This window comes from Scylla paramamosain, chromosome 14, assembly GCF_035594125.1.
Source record: "Scylla paramamosain isolate STU-SP2022 chromosome 14, ASM3559412v1, whole genome shotgun sequence".
Taxonomy (NCBI): Eukaryota; Metazoa; Arthropoda; class Malacostraca; order Decapoda; family Portunidae; genus Scylla; species Scylla paramamosain.
The window spans coordinates 23,839,348-23,859,922 of NC_087164.1; the positions used below are offsets into that span (position 1 = coordinate 23,839,348).

The 20,575-nt window shown below is 42.3% G+C and overlaps 1 protein-coding gene across 1 annotated transcript in view; it reads right to left on the minus strand.

The window, feature by feature from the left end:
* LOC135107137 (uncharacterized) overlaps positions 1 to 20,575 on the minus strand; it is a 41,211-nt gene that overhangs the window by 16,668 nt on the left and 3,968 nt on the right. The window contains exon 4 of the mRNA XM_064016847.1: positions 17,436 to 17,533. Within this exon, the coding sequence (XP_063872917.1) occupies positions 17,436 to 17,533 (98 nt within the window). The remainder of the gene's footprint in view (positions 1 to 17,435; positions 17,534 to 20,575) is intronic.

The window sequence follows — 20,575 nt, forward strand, 5'->3', positions numbered from 1 at the left end:
ACTCACTCCCCAACCTACTCACCCACCCACCCATCTATCCACACACACACACACACACACACACACACACACACACACAATGACATTCTTTTTTTTTTTTTCATTTATAACTTTTTTTTTTATTCACTTTTCATCGTGACCTGGAAAATGAACAAACGCTCTTCACTTTGGTTATTGGAACGCCCCCATTCCATCCCGTCCCTCCTCCCCCCCCCACCTCTCTTTTTTTTCTTCCTCACATAACAAGTGAGCGAGAACAAAGCGCTTTCTCTCGCTCGCGCTCTCCTCATAAAAAAAAAGAAAAAAAGTGCTCACCGTAAAGGGAAACAGTGAACCACAAGAGTAAAAGGTCTGTGTGTGTGTGTGTGTGTGTGTGTGTGTGTGTGTGTGTGTGTGTGTGTGTGTGTGTGTGTGCGCGAAAACGTGATGTTAGATGCATGCTCAGTGTGTGTAGGAGTGATGTTAAACAAGTGGGCGGTGTGCGTGTGTGTGTGTGTGTGTGTGTAAGAGTGACGTCAGGTGAGTGGGCGGTACGTGCGGGGGTGACGTCCGAAGCGTGTGTGTGTGTGGGCGAGGCGGAGCGAATGTCATAGCGAGGCGGCGGAGATAAAAAGAAGGAAGGCAGAAGAGGAATGCGGGAAGGAGAGGAAGGATAAGGCAGCAAACAAAGACTGAAGTCTGACTAAACTATAAGCAAGTAAGGAAAGTACACACTAACTACCACCACAGCACGAAAGAAACCTCCCTTGATCTAGTCTTAACAAAAAAAAAAAGAAAAGAAAAGAAAAAAGTAAAAAAATCCCTCATCAACGAAGAGAAACTAGTAACTACTTATATAGTTTTTTGGTCAGCAACTTATTGATAACCACTATCATTACTGAAAACCGAAAATATTATAGAGAAGGAAGGGACACTTGATCTGAGACATTCAAGTAAACAGAACTGAAGGTAGAAAGCAGCGCAGATTGGTAACCTCAGGGAACTGGATTAGTTTGTTGAGGAAAATGACTTAAACATCCAGATAGCGGGGCGGGGAGGGATCGGTGCCCACTCGGCTATTCATTTCCGATTCCGAGGTGAAGCTTTCTGTCCCTCACTGTTCTTCTCAAGTTTTCAGCAGACTCCCACGCCAGTAGTGTGTGGCGAATCCTGCTAAACCGTGGATAAATTCGTGAACATAACTCATATCAGGTAACGTTTGGGAAAATTTCTTATTCATATCCTCCCTCTCTCTCTCTCTCTCTCTCTCTCTCTCTCTCTCTCTCTCTCTCTCTCTCTCCAAGGGGATGGGAGGGAGGAGAAGCAATAACTATCACTGCTGTCACTCCAGGCACCTACTCCTCTTAATTGCGGATTGCGGTTAACTTAATAAGACAGGAAACTCATTTACGGAAGGTTGTTAAGACATAATGGAGAAATCAACATTAGTAATTGCACCTAACCGTGTGAACTCCACTCTTGCCAAACGTCTGTGTACTTTGTGTGTGTGTGTGTGTGTGTGTGTGTGTGTGTGTACACACACAAACACAAACACACACACACACACACACACACACGCTTGTACATATGTATCGCACGAGTGTGTGAGCAAGACCGGTTGCCACAAAGGACGGTGCACCACCACCACCACCACTCACAGTTGGCTGCGTCACCTCAAGCCTCGGTGGTTTCAAGGTCACACTAACTCGCCTCACCGAAAAGCTTCACTTGGCCTCTCTCGCTGTAATGGGTTGATCGCTGCGCCTCTAGTGACGGGAGGCGGCTGTGCCCACACTGTGTGCTCTAAGGAGGGAAGCTGTTGCTTAACCTGTCAATTTAACAGCATACCTGAATATTACAAATGTTTCTCTTTCCTAACAGGTACAAACAGAATGACAAAGTATTATTTTGAATTATACAAAGCTACGCTGAAGAGTAATATTAAATGCAGTCGGAACATATGATAGCTTTATTATTCATGGCCACTCACGGCCATTATTATTCCTGGCTCACTTATTAATTCATCTAACAGCACGTACCTCGAGTTTTGCACAAAGGTTATCTGATTACAACACGTGAATCCCATTTTAAAGATCTTGTTCCTATCAGGTGTCTCGCGATAGGCTGCTGATAACTGTGCGCTAAATGGTGAGTCGTGTCATGGCAGATGATGATATAAACAAGTAATGATATAACATGCCACTGTAAATGAAAAAAAAAAAAAACTTGGATAAGATAAAACCTATGATAAAAGCGCTTCAATAACACTGGTTAACATGTACAACTGCAATGTACAACACAAACTGCGGCACAAATTGGTCTCCATTAGGCGGGATGAGAGTGGGAAGCGCAGCCCATAAAAACTCCAAGGCAACCTTCAACACAGGCATCAGCAGCCAGGAATACGTGCCACGTCCAATACAAAAACATGTAATGACACTGAATCGCTGCTCAGGTGCATTTATGGAGCGTGGGATACTTTACCTCAAGGACAAATTTCCCTCTATGAATATTTTCCTCTTCAGACATTTCTCTCTTGGTCATTCTTTTTTTTTTTTTTTTCACAGGATGCAGGACGCTTCTCCATTGATTGATTCCCCACTGGACATTTCCCCCGATGGATATTTTCCTTCTAAACATTTCCCCACCACGGACAATTTTCCTTTATGACATTTTCCCTCTGAGCGTCTCCCCCTAGGCATTATTCTCCCTATGTTTAACCCTCATGAACATTCCCTCCCCCTCCTGCCTTGCCTATCCCAGAGCATTTTCCCTTCCGAATATTGCAATATTTCCCTCCCTGACTTAAACCCTGTGGTATTTTTTTTTTCCTATTGGACACTTCTTTCTCGAAACACACCCCTTTCTCTCATAATTTATATTCAACCATTATTAACCTAACCTAACCGAACCCAAACTATGAACAGCTATCCTCTCAGTCAGCGTTCCACGATCAACAGCGCTATCAAATACGAATATATCCAAGGAAAAAATGTCCAGGGAGGAAAACTGTCGGAGCTTAAAGAAATAATTTAGGCCTACTAATTTCCAAAACCCTGACAATTTATTTCGCGGTATATGTCTTTTTTTTTTTTTTTTTTTTTTTTAAACCGTGATCTACGCAGTGAAGAGATTAGCGGTGAAATTAATGAGCTGAATAAATCTAAGTCTAACCAAGCTTAATTCTTAAATGAAAAAAAGAAAAAAAAGTTAGTGTTTCAGTATTATCCAGTGTCTAGAGGGGGATGTGTCCAAAGGGGAAATCATTCAAAAGGTGAAATGTCAGGAAGTTGATGTCCAGAGTGAGGGGGAGGGGGAGAGGGAGAAGACACGATTTGCTGCATTTCGCATTCATAAACCCAGTACAAACATTAAGCGCACCACTTTCAGTAACTTCCTTAATCCTTTTACTGCTAGACAAGTTTTCTGATCACTTGCAACTTTTCACACACTTACGTAGATTAAGAGGTAAAATTAACCTCCTGAGTCTTCTGAATGCTTATAAAGGTGAGCATATCAGTGAAAGGGTTAAGTAATGAATTTCACTTATATCCCTACTACAACTTGCCAATGAAAACCAGACATGCCACATTCCTTAGCAGTGACGGGCTTGCATCATGAGGAACACGTGAAAGGCCGCACAGTAGCCGATGGTGGTCAACTTAAGAGTGTATGGCTGGCTGCACGGTGACTCAGTATTCAGATCTATCTCTTTGGCTTGGAGGTTTGTGATGAATAGGAAATAATGAAACCATAAAAGAAAAAAAAAAAAAGGAAAAAACGTGGTAGTCTGTAAAATGTCACAAATTTTGAACTAAGAAAAACGGCTCACATAAAATAATAGAATCGGTGTAAGTTGGTTGATGGTAAGATACTGCTTTTAAACAGAATAACAAATTCTCAAAACGCGTCAATATTTTTACCTTGAAGAATGTAACTTTTTTTCGTCGAATCTTTCTTGTGCCATTTTTCTTTCCTGAGCATCCTCCTCTCCCACGTTTTATTTATATATTTATCTATTATTATTATTATTATTATTATTATTATTACTGTTATTATTATTATTATTATCATTATCATCATTATTATTATTACCTATTTACATTTGGAGCTGTTCTAAGATTCAGGATATGACAGCTTACTTTCCCCAAAAGCTCCTCCAGGTACGTTCTCCTTTATCAAGCAGCCGTGGGTGAGGGTGCACAGGTGGATGGATGGGTGGATGTGCTCCCATTGTTCCTCCGTCACTGTCACTGGCACTCACAGCGGAACACTCACTACCACAGCACTGAGGCGCGAGGATAAAATTTGTAAGGGGCCGCCATAGCTAGGAAAGTTTTTACAGATAAACAACATTCTAATGGCAGATGCATATGGGTTGCTAAGCGACTTGAAAAGGCAGTCGGATTATTCCCACTGGGTTCCTGAGGGGCGGGCGAGTCAGCGGAGCGTGTATGTAAAAGGATTATACAATGAAAAATAGTTATTAGAGAGAGAGAGAGAGAGAGAGAGAGAGAGAGAGAGAGAGAGAGAGAGAGAGAGAGAGAGAGAGAGAGAGAGAGAGAGAGTAAACTTTTCTTAGGTTTAGAGCAGCACGGAATCAATGTTAATAATTTTACCTCTACAAAAGTAAAATCGTCTTGTAGAGTCTCAAATTTTGCCTCACATTTACAGATGTACAGATTTGAAGTTGTACAATCTTCTCGAGTTTTTGGAACTGTGAAATTCCGAGTCATATAAATTCTTGGAAATCCAGTTTTCATTGAAACCTTGTTCTCTATTCGGTAACAAGAAATCTTCAGAACCGAGAACCGGGAACGAAATAGGCAACATTAATTTTATCAACGAGGAAAACAGCTGAGTTGCATTTTCGCGAAAGGTCATCATATCCTATCTATCATCTCCTTAGTGACAGTCTCTCGCTCCATCTCGCCAGACTAGATGAGGGAGAGAGAGAAAAAAAAAAGTGGTCCGGTGAAGCAAGCACGGAGGAAAACCACAGCCGGATTCCTGATTCTGTCCGATCCGGTTTATGAGCAAAGATTACATGGGGTAAGGATTTGAAAAAAGATCTAAGCGGAACTCAATTACACATCAAGCACAACAAGATATAACAATAATTATTACACAGCCTTGCATATCTGTAACATCCGCACGCCGACTTAATTCAAACAGAGAGGCAGCAACATAATTTATCCCCGCAGCAGAAACACCGCCACCCACTTATTGCCCGGCTGCCTGACAAGTGTGGGAGGTGGAAAAATATCCCTCTAAAAAGCCACACATCTCTCTCAGCATAATAAACAGCACGGACAATAACAATTCTTCTCGCTACAAGAGGAATACCTACCACTGAATGTTTCTCTTTGCGTGGAAATTGTCGGAGCTCCCGTGCGACACTCAACGGAAACACACGAGCGAGTGATACAAAATGGCTGCACACAATTAGTAATAAATATTCACCGAGAATGATAACAATAATAACAAAAATAAAATAAATGAATAAGCAATGTGACCTCTTTTCATTTTCCGAATTTCTGCAGTTGAGCGTAAATTTCCATTCGATTCGGACAAGCAGGATAGAAATCTTAGTATTTTGAATTGTTAAGACGTGAGGCGCTGCAAACCCGTAACAGTTCCTCTCTTTCCTTCAGCCTTATCATCTCGCTGGCATCGCGGCGTGGAATGAATGTGATAGCTGTCTGTTAACATGCACGTCCATTTTAGGTCTTCTGGATTCGAATACAAACTAGTACGAGTTGCCGACACCTGAATACGTATTCGCTACACCCACATCCACATCCAGCACACCTATCAATCCACCAACCCACCTTCACACACACACACACACACACACACACACAGCTACCCTCCTACACACACACACACACACGCACAGGTTTAATCAATATATGAGTGTCTGTGCAAACCCGCCGGTGTAACTGTTGTAATCCGGATGTCGAAGTCAGTGAGTGAAGGGAAAATGCGCAGAAAAAAAAAAAAAAAAAACAAGTACGGGATAAAAGGGTGCAGGAAAAAAAATATGACATGAAAAAGCACAGAAAAAAAATACGCAGAAAAAGTTATGACAAAAGAAAATACACAGGAAAAAAATACACAATAAGAAGAAAAAAAAAAGAAAAGATAGAGGAGAATATGACACGAGAAAAAGACACTGGAAAAAAAAGAAACAGGAAAAAATAAGAAAAATAGTGAGAAACGAAATGGAGAGAGAGAGAGAGAGAGAGAGAGAGAGAGAGAGAGAGAGAGAGAGAGAGAGAGAGAGAGAGAGAGAGAGAGAGAGAGAGAGAGAGAGAGAAAAATAAATAAAAAAACTAACCAATCACATCCTAATTGATATCATAACCAGCTATTATAATTCAAGGGGCATTTTATTCTTAGTCCAAAATTCTGAAACATTTCGTGCTGTGGCATCATTATTCATCTATTGATTATTTACTTTTATTCCTGAGCCATTCATTTCTGTGTTCTTTTACAAGTATTCACGCGAGCACCGAGTAGCGGCAGGTGGGGCCTTTACACACCTTTATACACCAGAACATCAGGAACGATTCGCATACTTGAGTAATACTGCACGCCTTGTCTGTGTTGGTTGTCCCTCATTCCTGTGTTCTCTGGTCTCCTAAGAATATAATCAGTTGCCAGGTTTTGTATGGTAAGGCCCACTCAGTTTCATACACTTTCTTTCATGTTCCTCTTTCCACCCACTTTCTCTTCAGCTGGCTACCTGTCCTCCTCTTTTCGGTAATATTTCCTAAACCACCTACAACTTGTTAGACACTTGTTTTTGTAATAGTTTCTTAAATACTGTAGTTCTCTAGCATACAATTAACTTTATTTTGTGTTCATGCATATATATATTTTTTTTAAGTAATCTGAGTATTAATTAAGGACAACCACAGACATAATTTATAAGGATCGAGGGAAAACGCAAATGGAATGGAGCACAGCAGGTTACTCACTCGACTTCTCACCACGACTATACGAGTGTCTGTCTGTAATGCTTAGCAGTAAGTGAATAAACCACTCGCCTGAAGATAATGGCCCATAATAATGAATACTTTCGATACTAGGACCATTTTCAATAGCTACAAATATAATTAGCAGTGTTCTTATGCGTTTTTTTTTTCTTGTTGATGCAGAATTTAATTGTTCAACCACCACCAAAAACATAACCTGCTAAATGTGAGGGATGGACGACGAAAATGTTAAGGAATACGGCATAATGGAACACAAGTCTTATAAGTTTAGTCTCAAGTCTAATAATGATTTACTAAGACTTTGCATCATCACTGGGAAGAACACCCATGAGAACCTCCTACCTCAGCTTTGAAAATATTCCCAACGAGAGAAAACATTAAATAATACGAGCTAGTCTCTACCCAACGAACGGTGTGAAAATTCTTGTATGAAATTCGTATATGAAATCCACCATGAACATATGTCTCTTGCAATAATGTGAAAGTCTATTGGGTCAAACATGAAAATTGAAAGATTAAAAATATGATAACAGTAACTTCAACATCAATACGTGTTTTAAATTTCCTTCGCAAGGGTTATTTATTAAACTCATGCACCTTTACTGTTAAAACTTTTCTATTTATTCAAAAAAGTTTTAAATGCGCAGGAAATATTTTCATATTTCATTCACAACAGTGTGATGCGATTCATTAAGAGAACACTGGCGCGCAACAAACAACAAAAAATGTCACCCTAACAAGTTCCAATTACTTTTTGTCAACTGCTTGAAAATAAGCCGCTCGGTGACTTATCAAGAAAATATATTGCATGAAAACACGACAGCGCGTTCTCTGCTCCCAGTAACTTGCTCCTCCTGTCATCTGTCTGATACTCTTTCTGGCGAGCACACTCACTGCAAGTTGTGAGGTTTAAAAGTCTGCGGAAGTTAAAATCGTGTTTTCAGGTACATTTTATCAACATTTGGTAATTTACAAAACGGTGCAATTTTATTGGTTTTAGTGAGCACGCAACTTAACGATTGACGTGAGCGATCGGCAAGCACAATTAATTAATGGTAGCTTGTGTCACACTCTAAAGACAGGCTGAAGTACAACGAGCATCCACGCTCAGACTGATATGAAACAGAATCGAACATGATCCTGAAGAGACAGTAACATGACTAATTTAATAACTTCACTTCGTCACATAACAAAGTGACGGACGCCACACTCCAGTATTCATGCCAGTGAGGCAGGCTGTCAAATGAACGAGAGTGAAGAAACGTGCCATCTTTTTCCTTTAAGGTTCTTCGGTAAAATAAAGGCAACTTGAAGTAAACATACCGATACCAGGAGCCCTTTCTCTCTCCTTATCACCTCCCTTTACTCTCCCACGTACGCATGTCATGTAGGGTTTGGTGAGAACAGTCCATAAAGACGACTTTCCTTTGATCCTGGATGAGAGTGACAGCCAGCTTATGAGACTTCCAGCTCTACCAAGTGTAAAAAAAAAAAAAAAAAAAAAAAAAAAAAGCAAGAGAAAGGATGAAAAGCCACTCATCGCCCTCGTCAGTAACCTGATACGACGCCACCTTCTCCCTCCGGGGTGTCTTCACAGGGTAGCAGCAGCCATCAATCTCTCCCTGGTTGGTGGCTGTTGCATTCCTTGACTTCGCGTCGCCGAAAAATAGCGCGACAACTGACAGGAACAGCATCCGCCTTCCTGCACGCCTGTCGACCGCCGCCAGTGATGCAATTATAGTGCGCGGAGAAAAACATCCTGAGCGACAAATCGAACCGTCCCTTGGCGCAGCGCAACGTGTAAGTAAAGGGAAAAGATAATGCGGGGATGAAAACACAGCAATCGCAAAGCCACTAACTCAGCGGAGCATGGAAAAGGGCAGCACAGTTTTCTCAAATTACTGCCAGGAAAAGCGCTACTTACAATTTTGCTGAATAAACCTATGAATTTTGCACAGTTAGCAGCACTGTTGAAAATTACATTCATTCGCACAACACAGGTAGCAATACTGAGGGGGATATTAATAAGACAAAGCTCCTCCTGCCGAAGAAATAACAATAACGCAAAATGTAATCACACAAGATTATCATCGGGGTCGTATAAAACTGAGATAAAAAGGAACGATTGGAGCACAAAACACACAAGGGCAGCGCAAAACACACACACACACAACACACACACACACACACACACACACAATAAGGTACAATCAGCGACTATGTGGGCTTCAGAGGTGGACAAAGGGACGTGACACACACTGTTCTCGCCCTGAAGTGCTGCTCACGGCTGAGTGATCAAGCACTTCACTCATGTATCACAGAGGGCGCTCCAGTTTCCTTTGTTTTTCGAAACCATAAGGTAGCATGAAACAACACAGAGCAGGCCATGCTGTGTACCGTACAGAACTGTGTGTATGTTGACTATAACACACACACACACACACACACACACACACACAGAGCAATCCATCATCAAATCAGCACACATGACAGGGTTGACACACGAGTTGCCAGATTATCATAAAATTGATCAGCTCCGCCAATTTTCTACTTGAGCGGGTTGCCAACTAGTAAAGAAAAGCGCATCCCATTTGGCTCTCTTCGCCTCCTCACCTCTCCCCTTCCTCCTCCTCCTCCTCATTTTTCTCCTCCTCCTCCACACCTCGACATTCCCATCCACCTCCAAGCTAACAAGACGAGAAAAAAGAAAATACAACTACTGTCGTTTTCCCCGCTAAATTTATTCCAGGAGCGCCATGTGTCACTGGGCTTCTCGTCAGCTGTATCATGTCAAGGCAGCGTTTGGTTTCGTTTGGTGAGTGGACAGTTCCCGGTGTCGATTTCCTATAAGAGTGACTCGTGCAGGTGGGCGGGGCAGGTGAGGGGCCGCGCAGGTACTCTTGATAAACATGTTTCTCGCGACTAAATCATATTTCCTCGCGAATGGAGTCATGTTACTTGCTGCAGAGAGAGAGAGAGAGAGAGAGAGAGAGAGAGAGAGAGAATTGGAGGGTTAATAAATATTTTCATGTCGCATTCGTTGAATAATTAATTAATTTGTCGACTGTTGATTTACTTCTGAACGAAAAACACCCAATTAATCTCATATTATAAACGTCGCTCTTAACATTATGATTATTAACATTACTATTATTATTATTATTATTATTATTATCATTATTATTATTATTATCATTATTAAAATCATCACTACTCGTAAACCTACACCTTTCATCACCACCACCACCATTATCACCACTCCCAATCACACGTTGTTCTCTTCACACTTCGTCGAGTCTCGTCTTTTCTTTCTTTGCATTTCGTTATCCGCTCTTTGTTCCGCCTCCGTTGTATCCTTTTTCCTCTCTTTCTTTTTAGTTCGGTTTTGTCTTTGTTTCCTGCGCTCCTTTCATCCTTCTTGGTATTCTCCTTCTCCCTCCTTCACGCCTTCCTCCTTATGTGTGTGTGTGTGTGTGTGTGTGTGTGTGTGTGTTTAGACGTGTTGATGTATATGTACGCATTTGTTACCTGTTTGCATGAAGGCGCGGGTGCATTGTTGTATCTACTTATGTATGTTTGTTTTGCTCTGCCTGCATGTCATTATCCATGTGGTAATTGTAACCCGGGCTGGCCGAGTGCAGGTGTGGAAGTGTGTGTGTGTGTGTCTTCAAGTCTTTTTCCCCGTCCGAGGTGGCTGTGGGAAGGGATCACAAGGGAACACAAACGAGGAACAAACAGAAGCCGATGTGAAGACTGCTACTATGTCCTTGCTGTTTGTGATATTATACTGTTTAATTTACTAGAGTGAGATATGTGGAATAGGAGAGAGAGAGAGAGAGAGAGAGAGAGAGAGAGAGAGAGAGAGAGAGAGAGAGAGAGAGAGAGAGAGAGAGAGAGAGATAAAACACTGAATCACTCTCGCTCACACATTCTCTCTCTCTCTCTCTCTCTCTCTCTCTCTCTCTCTCTCTCTCTCTCTCTCTCTCTCTCTCTCTCTCTCTTATTCATTCCTCTTCTTCCCCTACTCGTTCTTATTTCACCTGCTTCCCCTTCTTGGCCATTCGCTCTTCCTCTTATTCGCTTCCCTCCTCCTCTTTCTTTATTCACTTGCTTCGCCAACCTTGCTAGTTTTCTCCTTGTCCTCTTATTCACGCTCCTCCTCATACTTCCTCCACCTCCTCCTACTTTCACCTGCTTCCACCACTATAATAAAGAAAGGAGCGAGAGGGGGAGGAAGGGAGGGGGAGGGGAGAGGGAGGGTGTTCGCGTGTTTCGTGGTCACTCCCCATCCTCTTCCACACCCCACACTCAAGTTCATGAATATTTAAGACTCCATTTTACACTGGTGTTCCCCGTGGCCATGACAGGCGCTGTTCATTGTGCTTTCTCTCTCTCTCTCTCTCTCTCTCTCTCTCTCTCTCTCTCTCTCTCTCTCTCTCTCTCTCTCTCTTGGCACTGATGGTCTGGCACAGCTTACCTTGCGTGATCAGTTGTTGCATTAATGGTTCTTATCTCGTTTCTATAAAATATCCCATTCAGTGGTTCCACGCTGGATAATCTCTGCATGCCTGAAGGGAGCAGTGAAGGGGAGAAGCCTTCCATTTTACTATACCATATATTTGTCTTGTTCTTCGTGTAGCTGGAGAAGCTTTTCCCTTTACTACACCACATATTTGTTTTGTTCTATGCGTAGCTAATCACAAACAACTTCGTATAAGCCGACCGATGCAGGTTGCTTTTTGTTTATTTGTGTTCCAGTGCTGGGCCACATCAAGGAGTTGTAGCGCCTTCCGTTCTCTATCTGTGTCGAATTGTCTCGCTTCGCCCCGGGTTGTGCTTCACGCCACACACGACAAAAGCAGCAGCTGCCTGGTGCTGGAGGGGCTGTTCTGGGCCCGCCACGCTCACCACGGAGTTTCAAGGCCCTTCGCATTTTTTCCTTAATTAGTCTTTACGAGAGTTGGAGAGAAAGATGGGCTCCAATGACGGGTGAGTCTTATCATCGACGTCATATAATTACTGGGTTCCATGAAGCAGTGCCCATGACCGAGAAATCTGAGCTTCAGCTCCAGAGTTCCCAGTGGGTGGTCGGTTCCCGGGAAGAGGTAGCAGGTTTTAGAGGAGGCGGGGGAAGGAATGAGTTGAAGGCGTGTGTAATGAGTCATGTGATGAGGCGCGTTGGCACAGAGTGGCCAAGATGCACCGGAATGCACAACGTTCTCTCAAAATTATGTTTACTCTGACAGTCTGATGGGGCGTGACACTCGTGCATGTGTGTGATGAAGGAAGTGGCAGCAGACCATCGCACCACTTGGTATGATAATGTTTTGTTCTTTCTTTGTGTACTTTTGTTACATAAATCACTGGAATATCAAAGAAAAAAAAAAAGAAAAAAAAAAATAAAGAATCCACGTTCGGTGAAGGAGACAAATGGAAGTGCTTACCGAAACGAGAGAGCATTACACTGTGTCTTCTCACTCGTACAAGTAATCCATTTTAATCAACTCAGCTTACACCACCTCCTTCGACACTGACCCTTAAGTGAAGTATTAAGGCGAAAAATCCACGTTTGCTTAAGAAGACAGGCAGAAATGTTTACTGTAACGAAAGAAAAAAAATAGCCTGTTCCCATCAGTGACACAAGTACTTAATTTTAACTTTCAAACTCACAATACTTTTTTTTTTTTTTTACATACGAAGCAAGAAGGATAACGAGGCATGAAAAAGGCGATCCATATTTGATAAAAAAAAAAGAAATATTTATCGTAATGAGAGAAAATAATAAAGTCTGTCCCTTCAGTCGTATAGGTAATCCATTTAAATGAACACCATATAAATAAACTCACACCACCTCACTCAATAAATATCAAGTGAAGTACTGAGGCGATAAATCCACATTTGGGAAAGCAGACAAGTACAATCATTCACCGCAACGAGAGAGAATAATGCTCTGTCCTTGGTCAGTCTCAATCTCACAACACTTTTTTTTTCCTCAAACTCACCACTTCTTTTTCAGTGAAGCAAAAGAAGTATTAAAAAAACCACTTCTTTTTTCAGTGAAACAAAAAAAGCATTAAAAGAAAAAAACAATCGGATGTAGTAAGGAAAACAGGTAGAAAAGTTTAGCGGAACGAAATAAAAGCATAGAGTCTGTCCCCCTCAGCCGTGCAGGTAATCCACTTTAACAACGAACATGTTGGAAATAGAAAGCGCCAGAATCAACCAGCCGGAAGAAAGCAGCGTGATGAGTTTAATCCCACTACAACAAAGCGCTAATCTGCTTGTGTTTGAAGAGTCAATGATTTTTGCGCTAATTACTGATTCCAAAAGTCTATTTCATCCGATGACTCGTCCAATACCGAATATCTACGCTTGCATTGCTCTGTGATGTGATTAAAATTTCCTTTCTTTTAATGACCACGACAGATTGTAATTCAGATACATGACAACGTTAATCAATTTATGCTTCCGCTGCATTTACGATGAATTACCTCCCTCCTCGCCTTTTGATTTTTCTTTTCTTTTCCTCCAGAGAACCCACTGCAACTGTTGACCTTTCTTGTCGCGAGGGGCGCCGCCGCAACGGGACCATTCTCTCTCTCTCTCTCTCTCTCTCTCTCTCTCTCTCTCTCTCTCTCTCTCTCTCTCTTCTCTCTCTCTCTCTCTTGCTCGCGCTGTTGCTCTCGTTCGTCTGTCTGTCTTCTCTCTCTCTCTCTCTCTCTCTCTCTCTCTCTCTCTCTCTCTCTCTCTCTCTCTCTCTCTCTCTCTCTCTCTCTCGCTGTTGCTCTCGTTCGTCTGTCTGTCTTCTCTCTCTATCTTTTGCCCTTGTTCATGCCTTTGTCGTTCTGTCTGCGTCTGTCTGTCTGTCTGTCTACATCTTCCGTCTCTCTTCTGATCTTGCTTTTGTCGTTCTGTCTGTAAGTCAGTGTCTGCCAATGAGTATCTGCCCGTCAGTCAGTCAGTCAGTCAGTCAGTCAGTCACTCTCTCTCTCTCTCTCTCTCTCTCTCTCTCTCTCTCTCTCTCTCTCTCTCTCTCTCTCTCTCTAGCCATCCATCACCTATACCACTCGGGCCTGTCAAGTCTACATATGTTCCTCCTCTTCATACACTGAATTGGAGATATAATTCCGCGTTCAAAGTGACAAGTATGACCAGACCTTTTACCTGCTAACACGACAAATATCTAATGGCAGGTCAGTTGAGTGAGATTCATTTATCTTCACAATTTGTCGTAATTTCCATGCAATTTCCTCGCCTCCATTTCCTTGATGACGTGAAAACAGAAATAGACGTAAACCTTGGCTTGATCCTCACATTTGCAGTTTTATTTCATTTGTTTATTTATTTATTTTTTTTTATTTTATGATGCGTTTATTTCTGTTTGAGGCAAAGACGCTTTTATTTCTTTTTTTTCCTCCTTTTTTTCAAGGAGGAATAATTCATTCATTGGTGTGTGGAGAGAGAGAGAGAGAGAGGAGAGAGAGAGAGAGAGAGAGAGAGAGAGAGAGAGAGAGAGAGAGAGAGAGAGAGAGAGAGAGAGAGAGAGAGAGAGAGAATATAAGAACAAAGGAAGCGAGAGAAGAGAGAAAAAGGAGATAGAAAAGAAAAAAAAAGAAAAAAAAGGAGAGGAAAACACACAAAAGAGAAAGACGAAAGAGAGAGAGAGGAGAGAGAGAGAGAGAGAGAGAGAGAGAGAGAGAGAGAGAGAGAGAGAGAGAAAAGACGCCAGATGGTAGGTTATTTTGTATGCAAGCCACCATGTCCGCGCCTTGCTCTCTACCACATTGTGCCTCACCTCCCCCTCCTCCTTCCCCTCCCTCCACACCTCACTTACGTACGTACACTCATACCTGTGACAAATTTAATGCTGCTGATTCGTATATTTACTTTGAACAACAGTGGAATTATGTATTTTTGTCCTGTTCGGTGTTGTACTTTATCGTGTGTGTGCGTGTATGTGTGTGTGCGTGTTGGGGGAGTTGGGGAAACACACAGCATCAGACAGGTTAAGTTTCGAGCACCGTGGGATGTGTGTTGGGTGTTGTGTCGACTCCTCGATTGCCACACAAGCTCGCCGCCGCTCGCCACACTAATAATGCTGACGCTAATGAGCACTGCCAACGCATGAACGCGGGAAAAGAACACGGGGAACGGAAAGGAAAACAGGCACGGTAATAACCCTAATGGCAGACCACGGTGAGGAAAAACAGGAGTGAGGATGAGGAGGAAGAACTGCCGCTCGGGCATTAAACATGATCAACGAGAGCAAGAGAGAGAGAGAGAGAGAGAGAGAGAGAGAGAGAGAGAGAGAGAGAGAGAGAGAGAGAGAGAGAGAGAGAGAGAGAGAAAGAATAATGTAACTGGGAGGGAAATTTGTAATTAATGTTGATAATAAGCTAGTATGAACGAAAAAGAAGTACATAGCGCTTAAATACGACGAGAGACGGTAAGGAAAAAAATAAAATAAATATATAAACTAAAAAAATAAAAAGACGGAAGTGAATAGATTATACCAATTGATAGATAAATACTGTAACAAAGAGGTAAACTGATAATAAATGTAGATAATAAACTTGTATGAACGAAAAAAAAAAAAACTACATAGCGCTTGAATACGACGAGAGGGTAACAAAAAAAATAAAAAAAGGAAGTGAATAGTTGATACACATTGATGGATAAATATTGTAACAGGAAGATAAAATTGATAACACATGTAAAAAGATAAATGCAAGATAAACTAGTATGAACGAAAAAAATAGCAGTGCTTGAGAATAATCCATAACATAGAAAGAGAGAAGATTGGAAAACAAAAAAAGCAAAATGACAGGGGAAGTGAATTAATGATATACACTTATAGATAAAACGAACAATAAATTCAAACAAAAGAGGAAAATTAATGCCAGAAAATAATCAGGAAAAGACTAAATGGAGAAAACAAAGAAATAGTGTGAAGAGGAGGGGATAATTAAATAGCTAATATATGTAGATAAATACTTGTATATCATGGGGAAGAAGAACGGTTCGAGAATAAAGGAATATAACCAAAGAGAGGGATAAAGAGAAAGAATAGAGAGACGGGGGAGGTAAATATACGCGCAAATAAAACAAAATAGATAAACTGATATAAAAGGTATTCACTATTAGCCACATCAATTTAGATAAAAAGGAAAGAAAAAAAGAGATACTGAATCGAGGAAAAGTAAACAAATATATCACGCAAACACAAAAGTAAATAAGAATCTGAAGTAAAAGATATCTAGTAAAAGGCCATTTCTATTCAGATCAAGAAGAGTCTAACATACAACACACAGTCAGCCGCGTGTACACAGATCAACACAGCACATTCCTCTGTGATAAGCCTGCACCTCCCCTGTACCTGTAAACACACGACAGGCTGCGCAAGAAAATGTTGTGTGGAGCAGCAGTGGAGGGAGACAGATCATGTGAGACGCGGCACATTCCTGGAATAGCTTAGTGAACAGCCGCGACAGGAGGAGAGGGGAGAGGAACCGGGAGAGCTTTGCATTCTTGGAATAATTTCGCAGGGAGGGTTGGATGATAAAACTAATTGTGTATTGATTGTGTGTCGAGTAAAGGCTGGTATGATAAGTGAATTGTTGAAAGGACACGACTAAAGAAGCGAAGGTGTAGCCACGAGGATGTACAACCGTCAGGTACATCTAGCAGGGGTCTTGTGCTGGGGAATAAGACCACAAAGGGAATAGTGAATGCCTGGTTAATCAACAGGTGAAGCATCTCTCTTTCTCCTCTCCTTCCTTCTCATCCCTTCTCTCTCTCTCTCTCCCTCTCTCCCTCTGTGTGTGTGTGTGTGTGTGTGTGTGTAACGCGCGAGAGGGATTCCATTTCTCTTGCCTATATAAACGAGCATCTTGGTGTACTTAATGTTATCTTAGTAACGAAATATAGACGTGACGAAGATAAGTTTTAAATTGAGTGACATTGATCTCCTCTCTTTAATTCTGAGAGTCATTCCAGGCACACACTTCATCAAGGGTTGGCGGTGATGCATAGCCAGGACACAGAGCAGTACACCTACAGCCGGGGGAAGGATTAGGTCCCCCGATGAGAGGCGGATGAAACACGCATACCTGTGTCCAGACGGGATGAGGAGGAATGTCACGAAGGATTATTTTCCCCTTTTAACTTTCCGCCCACAATCCAATTTCACATTTTAATCAACTATGAAGCCTTATCCCGCCGAACTGAGCCCAAATTCATGTCGCTGCAATTCCAGTCACAATATGAAAGTCACATTTTTCCTTTTTGTCCCTCTTTCAATACGGACATTAACCCATTACTCAACATTTCCATCAGAATCCACGCGAGGTCAGATCACACGCGGGAATATATGTCGGGAATAACTGTTACTTTCGACTCTTGTGATCTATAGGGTAGAGGATATATGGAAGAACACCCCAAAATATCTGACCTCACTTGATAACGTGATGATGGATGGTCCAGTCTCTGTTCCCTTCGACTCGCAGCCTCTCCACTCTGGCCACAGACGTCAGTTCATCTTTCTGGGGCCGCTCCTGTTTGTGATGGGACGACGAAGTGTTAGAACAGTAAATGGAGGAGAGGAGAGGAGAGGAGAGGAGAGGAGAGAGACAGAGGAGAGGAGAGGGGAAAGCCTAACAAAAAGAGACGGACACAGACAGACAGACAGAACAAAACACACATACACACACACACACACACACGTTAACTGTCCAATTTCTTTGTTGGGGAAATTACAGCACGGCTAACTAGTTCTGAAGGCGTTTCCCGCTGTGTTTCCGAACATGTCTTTATTATCAGTTTCTCTTTTCTTTTACACTGAGTTCACCTGCTGCACGCCAAACCAGTTCACGACGCAGCGACAGGTACTCAATTTTCCTTTTTATACCAATCATGTACCTTTCTTCTTCCTATTCATTTTTGTTACGTCTTCATAAACTACTTGTCTGTTTCAAGTCACTCGTATCCGCTCTTTTTTCTCACATTTGTATATACTAATTTTGGTTCTCTATATTTTCTTATCTACGTGTGCATGTTTGCCTTCATCTCGATCATGTTTTATGCATATTTACCTTTATTTATTTTCAGTCAGATTAATATGTATTTTTTTTCTTTTGGTATTTCAGTATTTAATACATAATTTTACTTCGCACCAATCATGTTTTTTTTTTTTTTTCGGTGCATTTCCTTCATATATATTAATATCTGTAGACTTACTACGTCTGCCTCCTCTGCAATTATCTCCATTTTTCCATTCACATTATTTTGTGTTTTCATATTTGTATCTACTGCGTAACTTTACTGCACGGAAATTATGCATTTTTCTAGCTATTTTTTTTCTAACTTACTACATATATACATTTTTCTTTTTTAATATCAGTGTATTTACTACGTACCTTTACTTCACACCAATCATGTCACGTTTTTTATTCACACCAATATTTTTTGTCTTTTTATATCACTGTATCTACTACATGACTTTACTTCACACCAATATTTATTTTTTCATTCACACTATTTTAATTTAATTTTCTATCTGTGTATCTACTACGTCTGTCTTCTCACAGCAATCATGTCCTTGTCACACATCTGTACCTGCTACGTAACTTTCCTCCACATCAGCCGTGTCCCTTTTTTGCCAGACATTTATCATTACTATTATTCTGTTCACTTCCCATGTCTCTTAATCTTCTACTCTTGCTTCACTCCTGAGGGACAAAGCAACACAAGTTCCCGGGGTCCCAGCAAGGTGATATTTCCCATGTATCGATTTACGGTCTTCGTTACCCGAGTTGTAAATATATAGTTTTTGCTAGTCACTACAACGGTGCTCGCCTTTTTTTTTTTCTTTCTTCCTTCCTTTTTTGTCGTCAGTCAGTCAAATGGCTCGGCTAAACATTCTCCCAGTGATATGTATCAGACGGGGACGGCGGGACTTGGCATGTGACGTGGAGTGACACGGCGCGTCTCTCAACGGGACTTGCTTCATTTATCTCGATCCGCCAAAACAGAGAAAAAATAATTGACGAACGGTATAAATCTCACTGGAAGGGGGTTCGCTGAGGTGGGAGGAGCGACAACACGGGTACATGTGGTTCTATTTGAGAGAGAGAGAGAGAGAGAGAGAGAGAGAGAGAGAGAGAGAGAGAGAGAGAGAGAGAGAGAGAGAGAGAGAGAGAGAGAGAGAGTGTGTGTGTGTGTAACAAAAAAAATTAGTTTATCCTAATGTCCCTGCAGCAGCCTGACGTCTTTTGCCATTCACTTGTAGGAACATGCATGCATACACATTCTTGGCTCGAGGGAGTGTCTCTGCGTCTCGCCCCTGACTGGAGGTGGACAGGTATTACACTGCTAGGGAGGGCCGGGGACAGGTGTATGTGTCGCCGGCAGATCTCAGGTGTAGTAACGGTGACAGGCAGGCCAAGCCGCTCAGCCACTCGGCCAGCCTTGCCGCGAGGCCGTCCCGGAGGAGGAGGAGGAGGAGGAGGAGGAGGAGGAACCCGTTCACAAGTCTCGATTTGCCTCTCACTCCCAGTAATTTGATACGAGCCTGAATTCAGACCTTCGACGCATAAAATATAATCAAGGCAGTGAGGACGAGTTTTACTGATGGTGAACAAACCCGGGACACTTAACGCCACAGCTTACATTTTTTATTGTTTTCCTTTTACGGGCAACAAGCAGAGTTGCACGATGTTTCTTCCCAAGTGTCCCGCCACCCATATGTGAAAAAGTGCATAATTCCTGAGGGTGACAGTGATTAGTGTCAGGAGGAGCCTCGATGAGTGACAGGTGAGGCGGAGCGAAGCAAGGTGATTTACAACCTGCCCGCCTCTACATACCTCCACCCCGGGGTGCTGGTTTACACGCTCCACAGAGGACGCCAGGCTCGTGTAAACGTCAGCCTTTGTCACAGTCAATCACACCAGCTTTCTCTTTACACGGGGCGCGGCGACATGTTTACTGCTGCATTAGCGCGAATGTATTCAACCCGAGTGTCACTAACTTTTACAAGCGCATTAAGGACTTGCACCTGGCCAGCATAAATTTGTTCCTCAGCGTGTAATGTGAGTCCCCTCGGCACCAGTACACCTGTGTCTCGCCGACGAACCAAAGACTGGTCGTGGTCTTTCTTAGTGTCACTGTCTTCGACCTCGTCAGTGGAAATGTCAATAGAACGAAGGAAAGTGTGTGTGTGTGTGTGTGTGTGTGTGTGTGTGTGTGTGTGTGTATGAACGTTCCGTTGGGCTGGGGCTTCGAGGAGCAGGTTATCGGACGTGTAGAGGAGCAACTGTTGGTTGTGGTTGGGACAGGTGCCTGTTGTGTGGGTGTGTGGGGAAACCAATGTTTAGGTGTGTGGGAACAAGTGTTAGATGTTTGGGGATCAAATATACTCGGTGAATGGGGAGCAAGTGTTACGTGTGTGGGGAACAAATATTTAGAATGTGGAGGGAACGGCTGTGTGTGTGTGTGTGTGTGTGTGTGTGTGTGTGTGTGTGTAAGAGAGGAGCATAAGACTGATATGGTGAAGTGACAAGAATCTAGTGAGTAGTGGAGACAGCATATGTTAGCTGCAT